This window comes from Pristis pectinata, chromosome 32 (genome assembly GCF_009764475.1).
Source record: "Pristis pectinata isolate sPriPec2 chromosome 32, sPriPec2.1.pri, whole genome shotgun sequence".
NCBI classification, from domain to species: Eukaryota; Metazoa; Chordata; class Chondrichthyes; order Rhinopristiformes; family Pristidae; genus Pristis; species Pristis pectinata.
Window position 1 is genome coordinate 18,803,971 of NC_067436.1, and position 25,791 is coordinate 18,829,761.

The 25,791-nt window shown below is 47.1% G+C and overlaps 4 protein-coding genes across 7 annotated transcripts in view; all 4 read right to left on the reverse strand.

Annotated features, from left to right (window-relative positions):
* vps33b (VPS33B late endosome and lysosome associated) overlaps positions 1-2,792 on the reverse strand; it is a 29,794-nt gene extending 27,002 nt beyond the window's left edge. For all 4 annotated transcript variants that reach the window (XR_007958486.1, XR_007958487.1, XM_052042654.1 and 1 more), the window contains exons 1-2: positions 2,694-2,792; positions 951-1,031 (exon numbers count right to left, since the gene is read on the reverse strand). Coding sequence is in view for 2 of the 4 variants with exons in the window: in XM_052042654.1 (XP_051898614.1) it covers positions 951-1,031; positions 2,694-2,783 (171 nt within the window). In the remaining 2 variants the exon portion in view is untranslated. The remainder of the gene's footprint in view (positions 1-950; positions 1,032-2,693) is intronic.
* Positions 2,793-5,860: 3,068 nt separating this feature from the next.
* Positions 5,861-12,063, reverse strand: hddc3 (HD domain containing 3). The gene is made up of 4 exons (XM_052042655.1): positions 11,334-12,063; positions 8,252-8,307; positions 7,585-7,825; positions 5,861-6,256 (listed from the first exon to the last, which is right to left on the reverse strand). Exons 1-4 carry the CDS (start codon positions 11,443-11,445, stop codon positions 6,123-6,125), a joined length of 543 nt encoding a protein of 180 aa, XP_051898615.1. The 5' UTR covers positions 11,446-12,063; the 3' UTR covers positions 5,861-6,122.
* Positions 12,064-12,505: 442 nt separating this feature from the next.
* On the reverse strand, positions 12,506-20,829 carry ngrn (neugrin, neurite outgrowth associated). Its single transcript, XM_052042549.1, has 3 exons — positions 20,440-20,829; positions 19,581-19,691; positions 12,506-17,926 (listed from the first exon to the last, which is right to left on the reverse strand). Exons 1-3 carry the CDS (start codon positions 20,613-20,615, stop codon positions 17,317-17,319), a joined length of 897 nt encoding a protein of 298 aa, XP_051898509.1. The 5' UTR covers positions 20,616-20,829; the 3' UTR covers positions 12,506-17,316.
* A 2,887-nt stretch (positions 20,830-23,716) lies between these two features.
* Positions 23,717-25,791, reverse strand: part of LOC127585177 (tubulin polyglutamylase TTLL13-like) — a 38,251-nt gene continuing 36,176 nt past the window's right edge. The window contains exon 15 of the mRNA XM_052042391.1: positions 23,717-23,873. Coding sequence (XP_051898351.1) covers positions 23,861-23,873 — 13 coding nt within the window. The 3' untranslated portion in view covers positions 23,717-23,860. The remainder of the gene's footprint in view (positions 23,874-25,791) is intronic.

Sequence of the window (25,791 nt, forward strand, 5' to 3'; positions counted from 1 at the left end):
CGGTCTTGTATCACAATTCACCAGCATACAGGCTTTTTTTTCCCTCGTTCATTTCAGATTGCATTCACCTTCTTATTCACACCTCCTCCCAGACATCTCTTTTATTCACCAGCTAATGCACCCCCTTCCATTGGCACTACCACCACTTGTATCATTAACACTTATTATCTCCTCCCAACAACACCTTCCCTTTTATCCCTTCTGTCCCTCCACCCCCCTCTTTTCTATACAACCCAAAACATTTTTAATTCCCAACTTTCCCAGATCGAATGAAAAATCATCATCCTGAAACGTTAATTCTCTCCTGCCCCCTGAAATGTTGAGTATTTCCAGCACCTGCAGTATTTTGCTTTTAGAAAGTCCTGGAAATCCAAACAGAAGGAAAGATTCAACGATGACTGCAGAAACTTTGTGATGTCTGAAATATTAAACCGGCCCACTAATTAAATTTAAGTATTCAGCAAGCACCCTGTCAGGTCAACACTAATCAAAATATTTCTTGCATGAATTAAAACAACAGGGAAATATCTGCTGACAGTGAGGTAAACGTTAAATAGTAATATCTAGATGCTGCAGAGAGTTCAATTGCCAGGTAAGTTATTTATTTGTCAGGTTGTTCTATGCTGCCAGAACACTAGAAGTTTTCCCAGTCTTTAATGCATACCTTACCAGATGGACAGGTGACCATCTCAGGCAAACCAGAGGTAGAGATTATTTTCCCAGTATTCTAGTGGAGAGGCAGCCAAAGACACAATAAGGGTGGAGAGGAGTTACAATCCATAATGCACGGTTGGCAGTGGATAAGATGTGAAGCTTGAAGGAGATGGGTTCCAGGGGAAGAGGATGCTGCAATCGATCGCGATGGATCATGAAGGGAATGGGGTCACGGTCACAGACTATGTTCTTGTAAAGAGACACCAGATGGGTCTCAGATGGTGGTATCATCCTACCTTCAGAATGGAGACATTTGCAATCCGGTCCAGGGGACTCATCAGATCAGATTCAATGAATAAATCCTTCTTTCCCGGCAACTGAAGATGAGGAGATTCCATGAGAAAAGTAAGTGAGAAATTCCTGACTCACTGAGTGTTTCCAAAATACAGGCAAAGAAACAAAACTTCTACCTGTGTACATGATTTCATCAGTCTGCTCAGCTGTACCAGTCACTCTCCCTCCTGCCATTACACCAGCCTGTCTTCCTTTTCCCATTATCCACTTCCCCCATCACTCTTCTCCCCATCACCTCATCTCTTCCCCTCACCCGATCACCCTGTTCTCTCCCTATCTCTACCCCCTCACCCCCATCTCCCCTACACTTCCCTGATCTCTCCCACACCCACCATCACCCAGCCTCCACCGTCTCCCTCCCCATCACCCCATCTCTACCACCCCACCCCCAGTCAACCCCTCTCCCCACCCCTTCTGTCCCCCTACCCATCCCATCTCCTCAACCCCTCCCATCCCCTCCCCTCTCTCCCCCTCCCATCCCCTCTCCCCTATCCCCTCCGCCTCTCCCCCTCTCCCCCATCCCCCTCCCCGCCTCTCCCCCTCCCTCCCCCCTCCCCTCTCTCCCCATCCCCTCTCTCCCCATCCCCTCCTCTCCCCTCCCCTCGCCCCCATCCCCTCCCCGCCCCCCTCTCCTCCCCTCGCCCCTATCCCCTCCCTCCCCCCTCCGCCTCTCCCCCTCTCCCCCTCCCTCCCCCTCCCCTCTCTCCCCTCCCCTCCCCTCTCTCCCCTCCCATCCCCTCTCCCCTATCCCCTCCCCCTCTCCCCCATCCCCCTCCCCGCCTCTCCCCCTCCCTCCCCCTCCCCTCTCTCCCCATCCCTCCCCCCTCCCCTCTCTCCCCATCCCCTCCCCCCTATCCCCTCCCCTCTCCCCCATCCCCCTCCCCGCCTCTCCCCCTCCCTCCCCCCTCCCCTCTCTCCCCGTCCCTCCCCCCTCCCCTCTCTCCCCATCCCCTCCTCTCCCCTCCCCTCGCCCCCATCCCCTCCCCGCCCCCCTCTCCTCCCCTCGCCCCTATCCCCTCCCTCCCCCCTCCGCCTCTCCCCCTCCCTCCCCCCTCCCCTCCCTCCCCTCCCCTCGCTCCCCCCTCCCTCCCTCTCCCTACCCCCCCTCCCCCCCCCCCCCCCCCCCCTCCCCCCCTCCCCTCCCCCTCCCTCCCCCTCCCTCCCCCTCCCCCCCCCCCCTCTCCCCCTCCCCCCCCCCCTCTCCCCTCCCCCCCCCCTCCCCTCTCTCCCCTCCCCCCCCTCCCCCTCTCTCCCCTCTCTCCCCTCCCCTCCCCCCCCCCTCCCCTCCCTCCCCTCCCCTCCCTCTCTCCCCTCCCCTCTACCTCCCCTCCCCTCCCCCCCCCTTCCCCCCCTCCCCCCCTCCCTCCCCTCACCCTCCCCCCCCCCTCCCCTCTCCCCCCCCCTCCCTCTCCCCCCTCCCCTCCCCTCCCTCCCCTCCCCCCCCCTCCCTCCCTCCCCTCCCCTCCCCCCCCCCCCCTCCCCTCACCTCCCTCCCCTCCCCCTCCCCCCCCCCCCCTCCCCTCCCCCCCCTCCCCTCTCTCCCCTCCCCTCTCTGTCCATCACTGACCGGGTCAGTACCTGTCACTCTCCCTCCTTCTTTACTCGTCAACCCTTCTCTCTGCCCCTCTTTCACCCCCAGCCCAGGTTTAGCCAGGGCTCGGCCGGCTGCCCTCTCCCCCGCCCACCTGCTCCAGTAAGTAAACCAACTGGTCCCGGGCGAGACGTTTCAAGATGTCAAAGTCCGGCAGCTCCGGCGCATCGCGGCGGCCCGCCATCTTCCCGCAGAACCAGTTCCGGGTGGCAGCAGCCACTTCCGGCTGGCCGTCTCCTAGCAACAGGAGTAGAGGCTTCCCCTGGCCGCCCGGGCCTAGTGTAAACCGTCAGTCTGGGGCCGTCTGCTCCCCCTGCAAACGGCGGCCGGGGTCGGCACCCACCGTCAGTGACCCTCCCGCCGCCGGAGCCGCCCTTCCGAGTCAATGTTAAGCCGAGGTGCCGGTCGGTGAGGGAAGGACAGAGGAAACACTCAGCAGGTCAGGCAGCCTCTGTGGGGAGGGGAACAAAATCACCCCGCCACCAGCTTAATACAAAACACCTCAAGTCTTCAGCAAAAAACTGCAAATGCTGGAAATCCGAAATAAAAATTGAAAATGCTGAGCAGGTCAGTCAGCAACTGTGGAGAGAGGAGCAGAGTCGACGCTGGGATCAGTGATCTCTCAGAGAGATGTCCATGTGAACGGCCAGTACTTATCCCTCAATCAACCTGAGATATAGTCTGGGCATCTAATTATTTGTGGGAGTCAGACTCATCTCTGGGGTTCCCACATACCTGTGACTGTGTGTTAGAACCACTTAATTGGATGTAAAGACTTAGGGATATTCTAAAAGGGATGGGAAAGGTACCATAAAAATCCAGATCTTTTACTGATGCCTTTTCACTCCTCCACCAGCTTAATGCAAAACACCTCTGGAGACTTGCTGAGCAAAAAAACTGCAGATGACGGAAATCTGATATAAAAATTGAAAACAGTGGAAATGCTCAGCAGGTCAGGCAGCAACTGAGGAGAGAGACACAGTTAATGTTCCAATTTTCACTGTAATTCCCTTTACTGATATTTTCTCAATATTGTTGATTCTTCATCAGACTTGGAACTGGGATAAGGATTGACCTTGCACATTGTTGTGCCCTGAATTCAACCTACAGGAATGTAATCTAGTTTGTCATTACAAGGAAGACTGAGCCAGTCCTTTAAGGACATGTTAAGGTGTGTGAGGAAACAACTAGATTACCTACATACTCCCCCAGAGTAAAAACAGAAATGCTGGAAGAGCTCAGCCAATCGTGCAACATCTGTGTAAAAGGCAACATCTTTTCCATAGATGCTGTTTGACAGGAATTTGTGTTGTAGTTTCAGATTCCAGCATCTGCAGTTTCATTTGACCCCCACTACAGGAATGGTTGTTTGGGGAACTACAGTCAACCTTAACTAACTTTGCTCCATCTGATGATGGTATGAAGAATGTTCCAATCTTAGTGACAGAGTCATCTAAAAGTAATAGCCTCCTGACAGCCTAACAGATGACGAACAATCACCTTCGTGCAGCAGAGAAGAATTGTGTTAATCTGAGGAATAACACCCCCATGAGTAAATAAAAATTGAGTTCTTGTAATTAGAAACAAAAAGGGTACAAACAATTTTTCTTTTATTTACTTGGGAAGAAGAGAGCTCTCGTTGTGTTGTGTTCACAGGTGTGCATAGATTCTGTGTCAGATTTGCTGTGAGATGTGGTTGTCTGGATCAAAACCAGCCGGACCACTTTGTTCATTGGAATGCCCCTCCCTGGGCTCTATTATTAGAACCATTGAATTATTCAGCATGGAAACAGGTCTTTGGGCCCAACTGGTCCATGCTGACCAAGTTGCCTGCCTGAGCTAGCCCCATTGGCCTGCATTTGGCCCATATCTCTCTAATATACCTATCTAAATGTCCTTTAAACATAGTAATTGTAGCCACCTCTACTACTACCTCTGGCAGCTTGTTCAATATACCCACCAACCTCTGTGTGAAAAACTTGCCATTCAGGTCCCCTATCTTTCCCCTCTCACCTTAAACCTATGACCTCCAGTTTTAGACTTCTCTATCCTGGGAAAAAAACTGTGACCATTCACCTTATGTATGCCACTCATGATTTTATAAACCTCTCAAAGGTCACCCCTCAGCCTCCTACCCTCCAGGAAAAACATCCCCAGTCTCTCCCTATAACTCAAGCCCTCCAGTCCTGGCAACATCCTTGTGAATCCTTTCTGCACCCTTTCCAGCTTAATGACATCATGTAGCTCGGCAACCAGAACTGCGGACTCACCAATATCTTGTACAGCTGTAACATGATGTTCCAACTATTGCACTCAATACCGTGACCAATGAAGGCAAGCTTGCCAAACACCTTCTTCACCTTCACCTTCAGAGAACTACGTACTTGTACTCCAAAGTCGCTCTTTTCTACAACACTTTCCAGGGCCCTAACATTTACTGTGCAAACCCTGCCCTAGTTTAACTTCCCAAAATGCAACACTTCACGGTTGTCTGAGTTAAATTGCATCTGCAGTTCCTTGGCCCACTTTTGTAATTGATCTGGTCCTGTTCTAATCTTAGACAACCTTCTTCACTGTCTGCTATACCACCAATTTTGGTGCCATCCGCAAAGTTACTTACCATAAGAACTACATCTTCATCCAAATCGTTAATGTAGATGACAAACGACAGTGGAGCCACCACCAATCCCTGCAGCACACTGCTGGTCACAGGTCTCCAGTCTGAAAAGCAATCTCCAACTACCACTCTTTGACTCCTACACCAAGCCAATTTTGTATCCATTTGACTAGCTCACCATGGATCCCATGTGATCTAACCTTCCAGTCCAGCCTACCATGTGGGTCCTTGCCAAAGGCCTTGCTACAATGTCTACCACCCTGTCCTTGGCGAACCCTATTCTGCCAACCCAATCCATAATGGGCAGAGATGAGCATTAGGATGTACAGTAGGGCACTGGTTCCTCACTCAACTGAATGTAGGTCAGTGGCCTGTTTCCTTAAGCAGAGAACGCACTCTCACGTAAAACAAAGGTAAAAGATCTCTCGTGAGGAAACTTCAGTGTTTTAATGTGAAAGATCAAACCTGGAGAGGGAGTTTAACGTTTTACAGAAAGAGTTTTTAAAGAACCCTCCAAACAAATAAAATATACCTATCAAGATCTTTGATGGTGAAAAATGAAAGATACATTTCGAAGAGGGGCCACTAATTAATTGTTTACAATCAAATCATGCAGAATAAGTTCAGAGAAAAGACACAATGTGGTGAGTCAAACTAAATAGCCAGCATTTATTTCAAAAGGAACAAAAATATCACATCATATGTCAGTGATAATAAACCTGATTCTGAAGCACTAACTTACTCATTCCAAGGACGAACAACAGGCAGAGAAAATGAGCACATGCACATTCCTTGGTAGTTTTACTTCAGGACAAGATGGATATTTAAAATTGTTCACTTTACAGTAAGACTCTTTATTGTGTGTTCATTGAAAAAGATCACAGAGGATTCGGCCATAAGTATCCATTACCGAGTAAAAATGTTTCTTTCTTTGAACAGTGTATCCAGGCTGTTTTCCAGGGCTAGATTGGTTCCTCGAAGTCCAGCAATTACTTTGGAAGCCCAGATGAAATACTCTTCAACTCTTTTCTCTGTCCATCCTGAATAATGATTCAACAGATATCAGGGTGAGATAGGGCCTTATCCCTGTAGAGGTGACTCAACCTTCTGGTACAATCCATTGCTTACTAGAATGAAAACCTGCCATAATGTAGCATCATGTCACATTCCTCTGTGCTAGACACTTTGCTACAGGGACACTTTTGTGGGCAAATGTAACATATTTTGCATAATGCAATGACTAATGAACTTTTAGATTCCTTACTCACAGCGCTAACTGAGGGAGGAATGTTGGTGTGGATAATTGTCAAAGAATGCCACAGGATCGCCAACGTGCAAACAGGCAAACCAAGAAACCAAACAATGTACTTCATGCAATGTGGAACTAGGACTGAGGGAATGCAGCACTGTGTTTACCGTACTGGGTTACTATACCACAGGCATTGACCTGTGTTTCAGAGGCATGAATTCAAAGCCCATTGCTTAATTAAATAAATCTGGAATGAGAAGCCAGTCCCAGTGATGGTGACCATAAAGTTACCAGATTGTCAGGCAAACACATTTGTCTAGCAGTGAAGGGAATCAGCCATACTTACTCAGTCTGACCTATCTATCCTGGGCCCAACACATTGATGCAATCACGAAGAAAGCATAGCAGCGGCTCTACTTTGTTAGGAGTTTGAGATTTGGTACGTCACCAAAGACCCCTACAAATTTCTATAAATGTACAGTGGAGAGCATTCTGACTACTTGCATCACAGCCTGGTATGGAAGCTCCAATGCACAGGATAGCAAGAGGCTGCAGAGGGTTGTAGACTCAGCCAGCTCCATCACGGGCACAACCCTCCCCACCATCGAGGACGTCTTTGAGAGGTGCTGCCTCAAGAAGGCGGCATCTGTCAATAAGGACCCTCACCATCTGGGACATACCCTCTTCTTGTTACTACCATCAGGGAGGAGGTACAGGAGCCCGAAGACCCACAGGAACAGCTTCTTCCCCTCCGCCATCAGATCTCTGAACAGTCCATGAACCCATGAACACAACCCAGTTATTCCTTTGTTTTGCACTATTAATTTATTTTTGTAATTTATGGTAACTTTATGCCTTTGCACTGTACTGCCACTGCAAAACAACACACTTCATGTCATAAATAATTCTGATTCTGATGTTATTTCAGTTGCACCAGCATTGGTTAACTCTCGACCGAAACAGCCCAGTGAGCCTTTCAGTTCAGTAATCCTGAAGTCAATGGATTCCAGTCAAGAGTGGGAATACTGGCCTAAAGTAATGACACTAAGGAAGACATCCTTAGAGACAGTGAACCAGACTTCGACCCAGACTGTCAGCTGGAGTTAGAGAGGCACTGACCTCTCGGTCTGCTGCGCTTAAGATCCCGCAGATTGTACAGTTTGTCTGCCAGTTTCACCAGTTTGGCTTCATGGCTGCAGTGAGGCGCATGCTGGATCTGAAGCTCCTTCCGCGCAGCCTTCGAAAGAGATTTATCATCCGTCACCTCAGCAACGATACTCCGGACCTTCTCTCCAAACTTCTCCTCGATCTCTTCCAGTGTAGTGTCAGTATCCTCAACGGTGTCGTGGAGAAGTGCCGCCTTGAGGAAGAGCACAAGAAGATCTTGGCAGCTGAATTTATCATCTATCAGTGATAGGCATCCCACTCCCAACTAGGCAGCACTTGGCTGGTGGCACATTCAGCTCTGGATGAGAGGTTCACAGCTTCACACACAGGATTTATCATGTAATCTACAGTTACGCTGTGGGAGTGTGACATAGTCTTGCGTAATTACAAATCTTAAAGGATCTTTTAAGATGAGAGGGTAAGCTTGTGTGGGACGCAACTGGCAAGTGCACAGCACAGACCTGTTGGACCAAATAGCCAGTTACTGTGCCAAAATCTCTCTGTAATTCATAAGGGGTGGATGGAGGGAAGCTGTGTGTCAATCCTGGGCAGCAGTCATCTAAAATCCTTTAAATGGCCAAGATGGGCTTTGGAAAAAGATAACTTACAAGACATTTACCTGCAAGACGACCACATCCGTAACTTCAGCTTCATGGGACAGGATTCGGGAAACACCTTTACAGAGATAGAAAAATAAAGCCCAACAATCTCATTGGCAAATGTTCAAATTACAATCAGAGGAAGAAAGTAAAACGATTCATTGTAGATGGTAGCTTGTATGTAAAGTGCACCACACAGAGGAAAGAATGGAAATTGGAAATTGAGAGGGGACAGGCAGGTGAAGCGGGTGGGAGGGGAGGCACTGGAGAGAGTGGCTGACGGAATGGCTGTGGTGGCAGTAGATCTTGGTGTGCCCAGGGTGAAAGGTGAACACTGGGCTATCAGTTGGAGAAGGCTGCTAAGCTTTGACGCAGTGAGGTTGTGGTTTGGGACTCATTGTCTGAAAGGGCAGTGGAAGCAAGGAGCTTTCAAATGGAAACAGTCTGGATATTTGAAGGAAAAAGAATTGCAGGTCTAGAGGGCTGACTGGAGAGTTTTTTCAACTAGCTGGTCATTTAGTGAGCCAAATGATCATTTCCTGAGCTATATTATTCAATGTCTAATAGATCTGCACTGCCTGGACTAACATCTCACTGCTTGAAATAAACATTTTGTATGTATACAGCTATACAGTAGAGAAAATGTAACTGCATCTCACCACAGCAAGTCTCCATTCCCCTACTGCTTCAACTCCAAACTCATTCCAAAACACATACAAAGACACAAATTAGGAGCAGGAGTCAGTCTCTCAGGCCCGCACCACAATTTAATAAGATTAAGGCTGATCTGACTGTAACCATAGTTTTCCATTCCATCTACCTTCAGTAACCTTTTCCCACCAGGAATTTATCTACCTCCGTCTTAAAATTATTTGCTGCAGGGAGGTATAAAGACTCACAACCCTCTGAGAGAAAAGGTTTGTGTGATTTGCAAGGTAACAGTTCACGATCACTTGGGTTCTTCTGGAGATTTCCCTCAAATGGTCACCCCCACACTTTGTGAGGCCGGATTGCGAGCAATAGTTGACTCTTCAGCCGAGGGAGCCATCACAGGTCTAACCCAGTGCAGCCACATGACCCAGGCACATTAAGTTTCCTCTCCTGCAGGAGTCACTGCTGAGAGTCCTTCAACTTATCTCCCTGTGGCCAAAATAGATCATTTGGCTTTCACTGTCTATGGGATCTTGCTTCGCACAAATTTACTGCTGCATTTCTTACGACAGTGACCACTCTTCAAATGTACTTCACTGGTACTATCCATAGTGGAATAACCTGTTGAGGCAGAGGTTATAGGTTCACATTCCTCTCCAAAGAATAGCAATGTGGAAATGCTACACTGTCAGAAGCGCCTGCTCTTTGGTTGAGATGTTTATACTGAGGCCCTATTCATCTTCTCAGTTCCCACTTCATTTTGAGGAAGAAAAAGGGTATTTATGGGGAAATCTCACTATCTGATCATCAGCTGGCTTTTGGAACACTGGTCTTCATCAGTCAGGGCATTGAGTGTAAAAGTCGGGATGTTATATTACAAGATGTCGGTGAAGCCACACTTATTGTGTACAGTTTTGGTCACCCTGCTATAGGGAAGATGCCATTAAGCTGGAAAGAGAGTAGAAAAAATTTACAAGGAAGTTGCCAGGACTCGAGGAACTGGGTTACAGGGAGAGGTTGGGCTGGTTAGGACTTTATTCCTTGGAGTGTAGGAGACTGATGGGTGACCTTATAGGGCTGTATAAAATCATGAAGGGCATAGATCGGGTGAATGCACACAGACTTTTTCCCAGGGTTGGGGAATCAAGACCTAGAGGGCATAGGTTTCAGGTGAGCGGGGAAAGATTTAAAAGGAACCTGAGGGGCAACTTTTTCACACAGAGGGCAGTACATATATAGAATGAGCTGCCTGAGGAAGCTGCAGAGGCAGGTACAATACAAACATTTAAAATACATTTGGACAGGTACATGGAGAGGAAAGGTTTAGAGGGATATGGGTCAAACATGGAAATGGAACCAGCTTAGATGGGCTTCTTGGTCAGCATGGACGAGTTGGGCCAAAGGGCCTGTTTGTGTTCTATGACTCTATCTGCTTGTTTGTTGGTTGTGGGACCTTGTATGCAGCACAGCAGGTCTGTTACTCTGCGGTAATATTCGAGGTTTCTATCAGTCCAAAGAGAAGTTGCTGGTGAATTATTTGATGCAGGAAGTCTCCAGGCTGATGGTGACTTCGGCAGATATTCCCATGTGCACACTTTCATATTGTCGTCACTTTCCAGTGATAGGATGTGGAAACCCCTGGCAATCTTCCACACTTCTTTTATAGTTTTGCCTCTGGGTCAAGTGTAAAGCATCCCAGCAATCAAAGCTTAAGAATCTTCCTAATTTAGTGCAAAACATGACAACCCAACAAGAATTGGGATGTCACGTTACAACTGTACAAGACCTTGGTGAAACCACACTGACTGGAATATTGTGTGCAGTTCTTGTTGCCTGGTTAAACGGGAAAGAGTGCAGAAATGATTCGCAAGGATGTTACCGGGACTGGAGGGCTTGAGTTATAAGGAGAGACTGGATAGGATGGGGCTTTTTTCCCTGGACTGTAGGAGGCTAAGGGGTCACCTTAGGGGTATATAAAATCACGAGGGACATAGAAAGATGAATGGTCTGTCTTTTTCCCTGGGGTAGGGGAGTCTAAAACAATAGGGTATGAGTTTAAGGTGAGAGGAGAGAGATTTAAAGGGGCCCTGAGGGGCAACTTTTTCCAGACAGAGGATGGTGAATATATAACCTGCTGGAGGAAGTGGAAGAAGCAGGTACATGGAGAGAGAAGGTTTAAAGGGATATGGGCCTAACACAGGCAAATGGGACTAGCCCAAGCAGGCAACTTGGTCGGCTTGGACGAGTTGGGCCGAAGGGCCTGTTTCTGTGCTGTCTAACTCTATGACTGGTGATGAAACAATGCAGGAGGTCCGAACAGGCGCTAGAGAAATGCAAGTCTTTCCATCCCCGGGGCTTCCTCTCTGTATTTGGGGAACAGGAAATGAACTGTAGCCACGCTGAGCTTTGGATACAGTGAGCGGCGGCCGGGGCCCGACCCGCTCTCCTTACCCAGGGGGTGGTTGATGTACGGGGTTTGCTCCGGGTCTTTGCGCCGCTGGTTTCTGTGTTTTCTCGCCGCAAAATCGGCGGCTTCGAGGATTCGCTGCACATCCGAGGCCATGGCGAAGAGCGCGTCCGGGGAACCCGGGGGGGGGGAGGAGCAGAGACACGCCGGCAGCTCCCGGCACCGGGAAACACGGGGCAGCCCCTCTCACACGCGTCCCACCGCTGTGGCCCTCTTCCTCGGCACAAGCTGTAACCGCCCAAGGCCCGGGTAGTTTACAAACGGCACACCGGCAAGTTCAACATTCCCCCAGTTGATGTGTAGCTGGGATTTGTGGAAGGAAGTATGGTAAATTGGCCAAACCCACAGCCAAACACTCACGGTTTAGAAGAGTGGTCCTGTTCAAACATGAACAGGGTGGATGCCGGGCCAATGTTTCCCCCAGTGGGGGTATCTAAAACGGGGGCAAAATTATGTCTTTATGTTTACTTTTGTTCATTTTGTCCTGTAAGCTATGTATAATTTTTGTAATTTATGTTTGTAATGCACTGTGCTGCTGCTGCGAAAATCTAATTTTCGTGGCATTTATACCCTGGGTACGTATACCTATAACAGTAAACTTGAACTTGGAAATTTTTAGAACAAGGAATCGCCCATTCAAAAGGTGGATGTAGAGGTTTCTTCTGTGAGGGCCATGAATCACTCCAGTTCTCTAAAGAGCTGTGAAGTCCAGATGGATAATTTCTTAAAATGCAGATTCTACAATTCTAAAATAAAAACAAAATGCTGGAAACATTTAACAGATCAGGCAGCATCTGTGGAGAGAAGCAGAATTAACATTTCAAGAAGCCAGAAAGGAACTCAAGAAGGAAATTAGGAAAGTCAGGAGGGGGCCATGAAAAGTCCTTGGCAAGTAGGATTAAAGAGAATCCCAAGACATTCTACACATACATCTAGAGCAAGAGGATAACTAGGGAGAGGGTAGGAACACTCAAGGATAAAGGAGGGAACATGTGCTTTGAAGCAGAGGATGTGGGTGAGGTCCTTAATGAGTACTTTGCATCAGTATTTACCAAGAAGGATGTGGAGGATAGTGAGATCAGTGTGGAGCCTGCTAATATGCTGGGGCATTTTGAGATAAAGGAAGAGGTAGTGCCATTGGTATCTGTTTATTATTGTCACTTGTACCGAGGTACAGTGAAAAACTTGTCTTACAAACCAATTGTACAGGTCAATTCATTACACAGTGCAGTTACATTGAGTCAGTACAAAGTGCATTGATGTAGTACAGGTAAAAATAACAGTACAGAGTAAAGTGCCACAGCTACAGAGAAAGTGCAGTGCAGTAAGGTGCAAGGTCACAACAAGGTAGATCGTGAGGTCAGAGTCCATCTCATTGTATAAGGGAACCGTTCAATAGTCTTATCACCATGGAGTAGAAGCCGTCCTTAAGTCTGGTGGTACGTGCTCCTGTATCTTCTACCCGATGGGAGAGGAGAGAAGAGAGAATGTCCCGGGTGGGTGGGGTCTTTGATTATGCTGGCTGCTACACCAAGACGACGAGAGGTAAAGACAAGAGTCCAAGGAGGGGAGGCTGGTGTCTGTGATGCGTTGGGCTGTGTCCACAACTCTCTGCAGCTTCTTGCGGTCCTGGGCAGAGCAGTTGCTGTACCAAGCCATGATACATCCAGATGGGATGCTTTCTATGGTGCATCAGTAAAAGTTGGTGGGAGTCAAAGGGGACAAACCAAATTTCTTTAGCCTCCTGAGGAAGTAGAGGTGCTGGTGAGCTTCCTTGGCCATAGCATCTATGTGATTTGACCAGGACAGGCTGTTGGTGATGTTCACTCCCAGGAACTTGAAGCTCTCAACCCTCTCGACCTCAGCATGTACACCACCCCCTTTCCTGAAGTCAATGACCAGCTCTTTTGTTGACATTGAGGGAAAGGTTGTTGTTATGACAGCATTCCACTAAGCTCTCTATCTCCTTCCTGTACTCTGACTCATCACTGTTTGAGATACAACCTACAACGGTGGTATCATCTGCAAACTTGTCTCTTTAAGAGTATTAAGGTGGATAAGTCCCTAGGGCCCGATGGGATATACCCCAGGTTATTGAGAGAGGCAAGAGATAAGATTGCGAAGGCCTTGACCAATATCTTAGTGTCCTCTCTAGCCACAGGTGAGGTCCCGGAGGACTGGTAAGTAGCTTATGTTGTTCCATTATTCAAGAAGGGAAACAGATAATCCTGGTAACTATAGACCGGTCAGTAGTAGGGTCGTTACTGGAGAGGATTCTTAGGGATAGGATTTCTGAGCATTTGAAAAACCATAGCAGGCACGGTAGTGTAGCGGTTAGTGTAACACTTTACAGCGCCAGAGACCCGGGTTCAATTCCCACTGCTGTCTGTAAGGAGTTTGCATGTTCTCCCCGTAATTCCATGGGTTTCCTCCCACATTCCAAAGACATAGGGAGTTGTGGGCGTGCCATGTCGGCACCGGAAGCGTGGCGACACTTGCGGGCTGCCCCCCAGAACCCTCTACGTAAAAGATGCATCTCACTGTATATGTGTCTAATAAAGATATCATAATTAGGGACAGTCAGCATGGCTCTGCAGGGCAAGTCGTGCCTTACTAACTTGATTGAGTTTTTTGACAAGGTGACGAGGGTGATTGTTGAAGGTAGAGCTGTGGATGTTGTCTACGTGGATTTTAATAAAGCATTTGACAAGGTCCCGCGTGGGAGGCTCACCCAGAAGATTAAGATGCATGGGATCCACGGTGAATTGGCCGTTTGGATTCAGAACTGGCTTGTCCATAGACTACAGAGGGTAGTGTTAGATGGGACTTATTCTAGATGGAGGTCTGTGACTAGTGGCGTTCCTCAGGGATCCGTACTGGGACCTCTGCTGTTTGTGATGTATGTAAATGACCTAGATGAAAATGTATATGGGTGGGTTAGTAAGTTTGCAGATGATATGAAGATTGGTGGTGTTGTGGATAGTGTAGAAAACCAGCAAAGGATCCAGCGGGATATAGATCAGTTGCAGATATGGGCGGAGAAATGGCAGATGGAGTTCAACCCGGCCAAGTGTGAAGTGTTGCTCCTTGGGAGATCAAACGTAAAGAGACAGCACACTGTTAATGACAAGACCCTTAACAGTGTTGATGAGCAGAGGGATCTTGGGGACCAAGTTCATAGCTGCCTGAAAGTGGCTGCACAGGTTGATAGGGCAGTGAAGAAGGCATATTGCATGTTTGCCTTCATCAGTCAAGGCATTGAGTTCAAGAGTCAGGAAGTCATGCTGCAGCTTTATAAACCTTTAGTTAGGCTGCATCTGGAGTATTGCATTCAGTTCTGGTTGCCCCATTATGGGATGTCGAGGCTTTGGAGAGGGTGCGGGAGAGGTTTACCAAGATACTGCCTGGATTAGAGGGCATGTGCCATGAGGATAGGTTGGACAAACTTGAGTTGCTCTCTCTGGAGCAGCAGAAGCTGAGGAGAGATCTGGCAGAGGTTTATAAGGTTATGAGAGGCATAGATGGAGTAGACTAACAGTATCTTTTCCCCAGGGTTGAAATGTCTAATACCAGAGGGCATGCATTTAAGGTGATGGGGGTAAATTCAAAGGAGATGTGTGGGGCAAGTTTCTTTTTTTTAAAAAAACAGAGTGGTGGGTGCCTGGAATGTGCTCCCTGGGGTGATGGTGGAGGCAGATACAATAGGGGCATTCAAGAGGCTCTTAGATGGGCACAGATGTGAGGGAACTGGTAGGATATGGACATTGTGCAGGCAGAAGTTGTACATTTTATTACTAATGTAATTGGTTTAACAAAACATTGTGGGCGAAGGGCCTGTTCCTGTGCTATCCTGTTCTATGATGAATGTCAATCTTTATTCAACTGATTATTTAGCATAAGGCACACAGAACAATATTGGGCACATTCATGTAAAGTACCTTCAGGTCCAACATCAAACAGTTAAACTCCGATAATCCAGCTCGGGACTGTGGCGGTTCTGGAATAGCATATTTTCTGGACTATGGAATGTCACTCCCATTAATACCCCAACACACTTATTTCACTTACACAGCAGTACAATGCATTTTCCAGTGAACCCTGTGAGCTTAGGTGTGGGAAATATGCACACACTCCTGACCCTGGCTCCAGACCCCAATCCTGGCTCCAGACACATGGCCCGTTCACACTCTGGACCTCCAGCTCATATCCTGGACTAATGAGTGAGCCAGATACTGGATGCTCAGGATTTCCGAACAATTGGATTCTGGACTCAAGAGTTTTACCATAGTCCACAGAACTAGACTGAAACACTCCATTTGAATTGGGAGTAAGCCACTCTGGGCTGATCTGATTGCGACTGAACTCTACAAGCCATCTACCTGCAGTAACCTTTCACCACCCTGTTTATCAAGCACCTATCTCCCTCCACCTTAAAAATATTCAAAGACTCTTCTTCCACCGCACTTTCAGGATTAGAGTTTACTAATAAGCATCATCCAACCTCAAAGGATGAATAAAACTTTACTCTGTCTCTTCTATTGGTATTTTTCTATTTTGGCCTTTATCTCCACGTCCCTGTTGTGTGTTTACAATAAACTTACAACACGGACAGCAAAACAGTTAAAACATTATCCTCACCTATCCGTGTGCACTGGTCCTGGAAGGGATCCAGTGAGCCAGCACACACCACCTGCTCCCTCTCTGGGGACACCCAGACATGAACATACACTCAGCTCGGACAGAACCCTCAACACCTGTCCCTGTGAATGGCATCTTGGCCAAGCCCAGGAGCAGACTGACATGAAGGTCACATGACTGACTCGTCCCATCCACACTGGGTGCCCAAAGATTAGGAGCGAGGTGGTTGAACAACCACAACCTGAGAAGAAGTCAAAGTATCCAAACTGGGGCTGCAACCTCACATTCCAGAGAGACATGGTACACCATCTCATCCAGCCCACAGAAACAGCAGGGGGTCAGGAGGCCATGAACCAGTTTACTTGGGAGGGTGTGACAGGACAGTGCAACCTTATTCTCTAATTCAATTCTGACAGACCCTGTACAAAATGAGCCCACACTGTTGGACAGCAAGAATTAATTTTAATACATTAGCAGAAATATTTCAAAGGCTTTGATTGTGGATAATCTTGGTTGGTGCAGAGTGCACTGTGAGGCAGTTATTCCCGGTGACATTAGCACACAATATCACTACCCAAGGTTTCCACAGCTGATACCCAACACATCTGTTGCTTTACACCTTGCAGCTCGGATTCCCACCGTCTCATCAGCAGATCATTTCCCAGAACACGACTGACTCCACGATTCTATCCCTGCCCCACCTCCGACCACACTTTCAACAGGGTGCTGTTCCCACCCTGCGTCTGTGACAAAATGTCCATCTGCCCAGGGTCAAGTCAAGCTCAACTGTGGAGTTTCTCACGATTCACAAAGGACGTCTGCTCAGGCAAGGGATCAGAAGCAACCAGCAGTCACATGATGCACTGCAGCGAGCACACGAGGCCAGGAGGCATTGCTGTGTTTGTGCATCAGCCGTGGCTCCGCGGCAGAACTCCCATCTCCAGATCAAGGCTGATGTGGGTCCGAACCTCACCGGCAGAGATGCAGTACCTCTGAAGAGATGCTAAATGAAGTCCCATCAATCAGAAAACATCCCATTGTGGTTTTCAAAGGTACAGAAGTTCTCACCGGTGCCCTGGTGAAATTCTATCCCTTAAACAATATCACTGTAACAAAGGACCTGCTCATTACCGCACTGCTGTTGTGTGTGATCTTGCTGTGTGCAGATTGGTGGCATTTCCTACAGAACAACCATGACTATGTCAAAAATGACTTGACTGGTTGTAAAGCACTTCTGGAAATCCCCAGGTAACAGAAGGGGCCACAGACAAGCGAGACTCCCTCTTTCACAAGCACCCCAAGTGCACAAGTCAGGATTCTTGTTTGGGATTATTCGTGTTTAGTAATCCTATAAAGGAAGTTGCCCTTCTGGTCATAAAATTCGTGGCCCCTCTGTATAACGTTTATTTGATTTTCCTGCCTTTTGACAGCGAGATTCTCCAACTCCTCGTCCATCATTCCACCAGCCGGAACCTGCTCCATGTCGGACGTGTCACAGGTCTCCCTGCACTCGTCCCGCTCCTTGCTAGTGGCTTCCTTCATCCTGGTGTTGGCCTTCACAACGCCCTGGTCGGTGAGCTCGGTACAAGTTCTCTGCTGAATAGGCTTGATCCTTCCCACCTCCTTCTCCCTGGCTCTGCTGTCGGGGGGTATGGGAAGTGTGACTGCCCCCTGAGAGAGTCTGGCCAGAGATGCCTGATCTGTGACCAGTTTGGGTCTGTCTGGGGCCGACACACTCGGTAAACTGATGGTCGGTTGTTTGGTTCTGTGAGAGAGAGTCAGCGTCACTGCTGCTACCTTTGCATCCTGTTTCATCCTCCTCTCCGGCGAAGGGACAAACTTACTCCTCAACACTCTCCGGATGACATCCTCACTCACTGAGAACCCCTTGGCCAGCTGTGACACACTCCACTCCTCCGGAAACTTTGCCTTCAAAAACCTGAAACACAGCAGAACATGTTCTACAGTGGCTGAAAGCTAACACTGCTCACAGGCAGCGTGCACAGGAATCAGGCGTCACCTTGTACATTGGTTAATCACACTGGCACCTCTGTTACTTGATAAGATGGAAAAATAAAGTAGCCCCTTCAGCCTGCAGGATGGTACGGTAATGCAACAGCCTCCAGCAACCCGAGTTCAATCCTGACCTCCAGTGCTACCGGTGTGGAGTTTGCACGTTCTCCCCGTGACTGCGTGGGTCTTCCATGGGTGCTCCCGTTTCCTCCCACATCCTGAAGATGTGTTTACAGATTAATTTCTTGCTGTAAATTAACCCTAATACAAGCAAGTGGCAAAAGAATCAGGGGAGCTGATAGACATGAGAGGGACAGCAAGCTACATGGCTACAGGGAAATAAGGAGGGGGAATGGGACGATGGGAGAGCTGTGCTGAGAGCCAATGGGTGAAGCTGCCTCCTGCGCTATGAAATAAAGACATCAAGGGATAGGGAGTGAAGCTGTTTCAGTGGGGCTGAGGTATCTAACAGCAATGTTCTGATACTGCAGAATAACCCATCCTTCCTACTGACTACAACACAGGAGGAGGCGATTTGAGCCACTGGGTCCTTGCCAGCTCCAGTACAACAAACGTATGATCCAATTCCCCTTCCCATCTCCCAGTACCCCTCTCACACCCATCAACTCCCCTCTCATTCCTTTTGCCTCTTAATCTATATAAAGGGGAAAATTTACAGCAGTCAATTAACCTACCGACCTGCATGTCTTTGGGATGTGGGAGGAAACTGGAGCACTCAGTGGAAGCCCACACGGTCACAGGGAGGACATCCCTTCATCCCCACCACAACCTCCCAAACATGAGGGAGTACAAGACGAGCCTCCGGCTTCTGTGCTCATAATCTAACCCATTAACCGCCAGAACTGTTATGGAAAATCTGGATCCTCAATGAGAACCTTTCCCAATTCTGGGGTGCTGCGTCCAAAAATGCGAGATATTTACTTTTTTTTTCCACATAAATTCTGTAAGAGCAAATTTTGTTTCATATCTCAAGTTTTTGGGTAGTGATTTGTGAATTCTGTAAGGGTGAATTTCCATTACCTGAACAGCTGTAATGTGGGCTCACCTGTGCAGGAAACAGATCTTAACTAGGACAGTTCAGTGGTAGAAACTTCAATTGACCTCAGTAGCACTTTGTCTGATCATGATACTTGCTCTGTATCACCATCTAAAAACTCCTAGTGGAAGGTGTCAAAGGGATCCATTGACACTGCAAGATACTGACCAGGTTGAGAAGAGAAAAACCACCACACGAACATAACTGTGGCACCCAACCCACCCAACTCCTGTTAGCACAGGGACACCAGCCCTGGGGTTCTCTTATGCAGCCGTTCTACTTGCCCAGTGGAACCTGTTCAGGACAGTCCATTATCCATGCTGATTTTTGGCTGATTGGCTGATTTCTCTCCCCATTAATTACTCCATCCAGACCCAAAAATAACTCAACACTGATCAGACGCAGTGCGCCGAAAAACCAAGCAGGGCGTTTACTCATCTTTGTCAGTAAGCCTCAAAATATCACTTGCACTTGTTCCAAGTACCTGACTGAGAAACACTGGTAAAGTCCTGTTTAAACAGACCTGATTTGCTCCAGGGCCTCTGTCGTTAGAGTTCTTGGAGGTGCTCCACGATTCCCAAACTCTGCCTGAATTCGTCGGTATTTAATAGCTTTCTGTTTGTTCTTCTCAGCCCTGCAAGTTGAGGAGGGCAATGTTCAGTGTGATATTTTCAAAGATCCACTTATCAAAAAATATCTTTTGCAAACATTACAAATCATACAAGCAATGATGTTAATGCATCTAGATGTTTCCCCTATCACGGTTGCCATTGCTTAAACTTTGTTTTCCTTGAGTGGCAGAGCTTCAGAGCAGGTTCTTTGGTTTATGGAATACAAAACAGATTAAAGCCAGTCTCAATAGCAGTGACCATGAAACTACCAGAGCGTCACTAAAACGTTATCTGGTTCACTAAAGTCCATCGGGGAAGGTCAGGAAGGGACTGGCAGTCCTTAGTCAGTCTGTCTCTATCTTACTCCAACCTCCCAATAATGTCTCTGACTTTTAACTGTGACTTCAGTTCAGGGGCATCCAATAAATAACAACATCCACATCCGGAATGATTAGATACAAAAAGCCCCACAAACCAACACACTACTTCATATTTAATTACATTTATCGCCAGCTTCCTTCAGCATTGACATCAAAACACAGCGAGGTCTTTCTCTTTCAGCAAATGGAGGAGTTTCTAAATTCTAAAACATTAGAATCAATAATTTATCATTATTTTGGTTAATTACACTGATTAATTAGTTGCTGCACAATTAGTTAATATTACCAACAGATAATTACTATAGTTACCATTAGTGGTTAATATTACTTGCAGTTATTATTAGTTAACTCAGTTATGGGTTAATTCGGTAGTTAGTGAGTTCACTGTAACCTGATTAACTCCTCGAGTTCCTGCTCGGCCTCAGCCTCAGCCTCGGCCTCTCCTTCCCCGTCGTTGAACGCCCGGCTCGGCACCCAGCCCCGCGGGAGGGGGGCGGCCCGAGGCCGGGGTCTCGGAGCGGGAGCGGCCGCCCGGAGACCGCACCGGACCGCGGCCGAGACCCACATCACTGCGCCCGGACCCTGACCGGGTGTCGGCCGCTGGAGCCGAGCGGCCCGAGTGAAGGGAGACACATCGCCCCGCACATTGGTTCCGCCGTTCAATTGGTCCCACCTCCACCTCCACAACCTCTCGCCTTCACCTTGCGGACTAACTCGTTAGTTTATCTCCGCTGGGCCGAGGGTGGTGGCTCTTGCAGAGGTTCCACGTCCCTCCAGAATCTCCCCAAGTAGCCAATCTTCCTCAGCTGACTATTTGACCATGGCAGTTTTCACACCACTGGCTATTGCTTTATTATTGTCACATGTACCAAGATATAGTGGAAGGCTGTTGTTTGTCTGCCATCCAGACGGATCCTGCCGTACATAAGTACATGGAAGTAGTGCAAAAGGAAAACAGAATGCAGCATATAGTGTTGCAGTTACACAGAAGGTGCAGTGCAGGGAGACACTGACCTGCTGCCATCGGACACTTGCATTTACCAGCAGGGAACTGACTTATTGCCCACAACCCAAGCCCAACTGCTCTACTTACCGTGTCTCAGAAACAAAGATCAGGGTTTGGGCGGTGCTGGTTTTGCTTCACCAGGAGGTCCCCTTCCCTAAAAACTGCTGCTGGGGAGATCACTCCAGATTTAAACTAGAGACACAGATGCTGGAATCTGGAGCAACAAACGGTCCGCTGGAGGGACTCAGCGGGTCGAGCAGCATCTGTGGGGGGGAAGGAATTGTTGACGTTTCAGGACAAAACCCTGCATCAGGGTCCATTTCCCTCCACAGATGCTGCTCAACCCACTGAGTTCCTCCAGCAGATTGATTGTTGCTCCAGATTTAAATTCATTTGGTGGCGGTCTGATAATATTCACATTGACTGCAGAATCCCGTCCATTGTGTTGTTAACTCCAGGATAAATGCTATCCCATTGACTTGCAGCTCAGGACCGGCCCAGGACTTAACCATTGTACACCAGCAGTCCACTTTCTGGAAAGTTAGCCTGGAACAAGGAAATCCAGGACTGATATTATGCAGGGTGCCCCTGGTCAAATACAGGACCTGGCTGTGATCAGCTGATGCACCCAGTGAGAAAATCTTGAGCATGAGATTCCATTTACAGATTGTGGAAATGTCACCAAATAGCTTGAGAGCCATTTCAGAGTCAACCATGCATGGTGGGGACTGATCAAGTTGTTCTCAAACAAGGGCAGCATTAAGGATGTCCCTTGGGCTGGAGCTGGATTCTTTCTCCTTATATTTTCTCTTGGCGGACGTCTTGGTGAGGATTACACTGGGTTTCTCGGCTTATGGGGATTCACTGATCACAGGTAGGATGAGATGCTGCAGATACAACAGATACCCAAAGTGCGTACAGGATAATAGAATTAACAAGGTTTGTCATAATTAAAATGAAACAAACCACATATTATCTGTTCCCAGGCTGGTTTGCTTGCTCGATCACAGGATAGAACAATGTTAACTACGTCACCTTAGCTATGGAATGTGAAGAGTAAAGTTACTTGTGCGGGTTCAGAAGTTCCAAGGGCGCACTTCAGAAACAGACCATGTACGTCAGTAGTTAGACTTGATGAAGAGCTTGGGAAAGTGCTCATGATACATCTATCTGATAAATAGCTTGTATAGAGTTAGCTATATTCCACCTACACAATACTTATTCCCAAGTCAGCAGGGGCATCCTTACGTTTTTAGTCCAAAGTCTACGGATGGGAAACATGGACTTCACCCAGGCTGGAGAGACAGTGAAATCGTTCAGCTAATCAAGAAGAAAATGGGTAATTATTTAAAATACTCAAGACTTCTCATCACCAAATCATTACAGGTCTCAAAAACAAAAATGAGAGAATGTCACATGATGTCACATGTACTACGTTTCAGCACAGAAATGTATTAAATTTCTATCATGTCTTTCATAACCTTGTCCTTTTCCAGCAGATGAGGGAGTACTGTTAAACACTGGCAGAGTTGTAATAGCGAAAACGTGGTCATCAAATTGCACAGAGCAAGCACCCACAAACAGAAGTGTGATGATGAGCAGTGATCTCAGCTATTGGATAAATATTGGTCCCAGGACATCAAGGAGAGTTTCTGTTTTCTTTGAATAGCACCATGTATCTGAGCTGAGGTCTTCATCTAAAGTCTCATCTGAAGGACAGTACCACCAACACGGCAGACCTCCCTCAGTGCTGTGCTGGGAGTGTCAGCCTGGATCACTCAGCTCATCTTTCAGATGGGACCCTAATCTACTATCTTCTGATTCAGAGGCAAAAATTCTACCCACTGAGTCATGGTCGATATCCTGATGTGCCTTTGCATAAGATTTATTTTAATTATCTGTAAGAAAATATGTAATGTGCATTAAAAAATTACAACATTTCAGGCTGATTCCAATTTCCAAATGTCTTGCACCATGAGGGGTGGGTGTACTAAGAGTTCCTGTCAGTTAATGGGATGTAGTACTGCTTCTGCAAGTAGTCTGCAGCTGGAGGAGACTAATTTGCCTTTCAATCCTTTTGGTTGTTCAATTAAAATGAAGTGATCTGCATCTTAACATAACTTAACTGCCTTGGTCCATAACCTTGAACACCCTGCTTCTACTGATGAATGTGTACCCTGAATCAGGATAAATTATACTTCATAAGTTTTAACACTTGTTTAACAAGTTGTTTAACACTTTTAACACTTGATGCATGTTCATTGAGGCTACCTCTAACCAACTTAACACAGGCAAGAATCAAGCTGCAAGCTTTTAGCCTTTTGATGATTTTCCTCATTGTAATCACTGATAAAACCATGACTTGAGGGATAAGGAGATGGATCTACATGACAACTCACTACAGCCCCAAGTGTGTTTCTGTTACCATACATCAGAATTAGGACTTAAGTTTTTCTAGGAAACAGCCAACGGCAAGAAGAAATATTTTATTTAGACTACAATTAAAAATACATACTATTTTTATTTATTTGGCTTACTTTGTTCAACATTTAGAAAAGTTTATAGATTTTGTTCAACAAATAGACAAACTGCATCCTCCCCACCAGCCATACATTGTAGAATGCCCTTCCAGTCAGACCCAGTGCCGTATTCTCTTCTCAGTCCATGCTCAGATCCCATGAGACCTTTCCTCATCCTACCCTGCGGAGAAGGAACTTTCAATGGCAAAAACTTCATCAGGTAGTGAAAAAGTTCTCAGACTTGAAGAAAGTGGAAAGGGGATCCAGCAGTGATCTGCTACTTGAGATCAATTCAGCCGCCTGACAAGGAAGAATGGGTGAAACTTGTTACTGACAATCTCAAAGTGTTACTCGTTTTCTTTGCAAAGCTTTACTTTGCCACTGCTCTGCTGAAAGTACTAACTTCAACTATAGCAAGTTCCCTGGACGCCAAGCCTGGCCCTGACTGTTGGCAGCTGTGGCAACACTTTTGATACCCCTGTAGTTGAATAGTTCTGGTATCAGTCACTACTTACATGGATGCACAAGATCCCCCACTGAAATGTTTCCTGAAAAGTTGACAGGAGGCACAGAGAAACTGGAGAAGAAGCACCTTTCACTTTTTAAAAAAATTTATCCAATTATTGAATGTAGATGTAATTGGCTATACTGGTACTTATTGTCCATCCACAATTGTCCCTGTACTGAGGATGAAGCTAAGAATATTGGTGGGGATAGGTCTGAAGTCACATGCAGGTCAGACCAGGTAAAGACAGCAGGAGACACAAGAGACTGGAATACGAAGCGACAAGCAATCTACTGGAGGACCTCAGCGGGTCAAATAACAGCTATGGGGGGGTGGGGGGCAGGGGGTAGGAATTGTCGACGTTTCAGGTTGAAGCAGGCTCTTAATCTGAAACATCGATAATCCCTTTCCCTCCACAGACGTTGCTTTACCCACCGAGTTCCTCCAGTAGATTGGTTGTTGGTAAAGACAGCAGATTTCTGTCCCTGAAGAACAGTACTGAGACGGATGGTTTTTTTACAAAAATCCAATCATTTCACAATAACTATTACACTGACTAGATTTCTGTTCCACATTAGTTTACCTGAACTTGAATTGCCCAACTGCAGTGGGATTTGGACTCATGCCCTCCGTCACTAACTGGTCTCTGGATTACCTCTGCATTCACAACCATTATGCTGACACATCCACAATTATTTTTTTTTAAAAGAGGGTTCATTTCTCATCAGCGATCCCAATCCCCCCAAAACATATACAATTTACAATAATTCAGTTATAACTAAGACTAGCATTCTTCAAAACTGAGACTTACTCAATTACTTAAGTTTAAATTGCTGAGATCCCATCATGGGATTTGAACCCCTGTCTCTGGATCAATGATGCAGAACACTTACTTAACCACTACCCTACCATATCCCACAGGGGACTCACCATCTCACCTAGAAACCACATAATCTGGGCGAGATGAAAAACCAGTTGGGGATCAGGATAAACCTGGAAAAAATCCATTTACCTTAAGCAGTCAAAACTAGTCCAGGTGACGGTTCTGGCCTTGGTCAATTTTATACTGCGTTTAACTTTTAAACAATTGACCCTAAGCAGCTAGAACCAGGCCTCTCTCACTCTGTTGAAGATATTTAGGTTTCACTGGGAGAAATGGCAGTCCATTCCAAGGGTCTGCTATTTTCAGGAATACGAGTTCCTGATACCTGATCTGGTTACGTAACTCAAGTTGTGGCCCCAAGAACACTCCAACTTATTAAATTGCCCAATCCTTTGGTGATCCTGTGGACCTTGTTGAGACTAGCTCCAAGTCTCAGCTTCTCCACAGCCCCAGCTCTCCGAGCCTGACTTGGAAACTCCGGCCCTCCTTTACTCCCTTCCAAAGTTTCAACGTCAGTGTGTCCGCTGACCCAATTACACTTTGTGTCATAGTGAATCGTCCTGTAAATGCACTCTGACCCTCTGGTAGCTTTAATCATTTAGAAACTCCTTCTTTATCTGCAAATGTGTTATGGGAGGCTATTAAGGTTTGTGAAACCAAGGAAGTTAAGATGATGTTAAGATACTGGTCAGCCATGTTGACCATTGGAACAGACTCGAAGGACTGAACAGCCACATCTTGTTGTTCATAGATGCTTCCACAAACAGCAATGAAGAAAACGTTAATGAAAATGGCACAGAGGAATTACTGATCCCTGCAGGATGCCACAA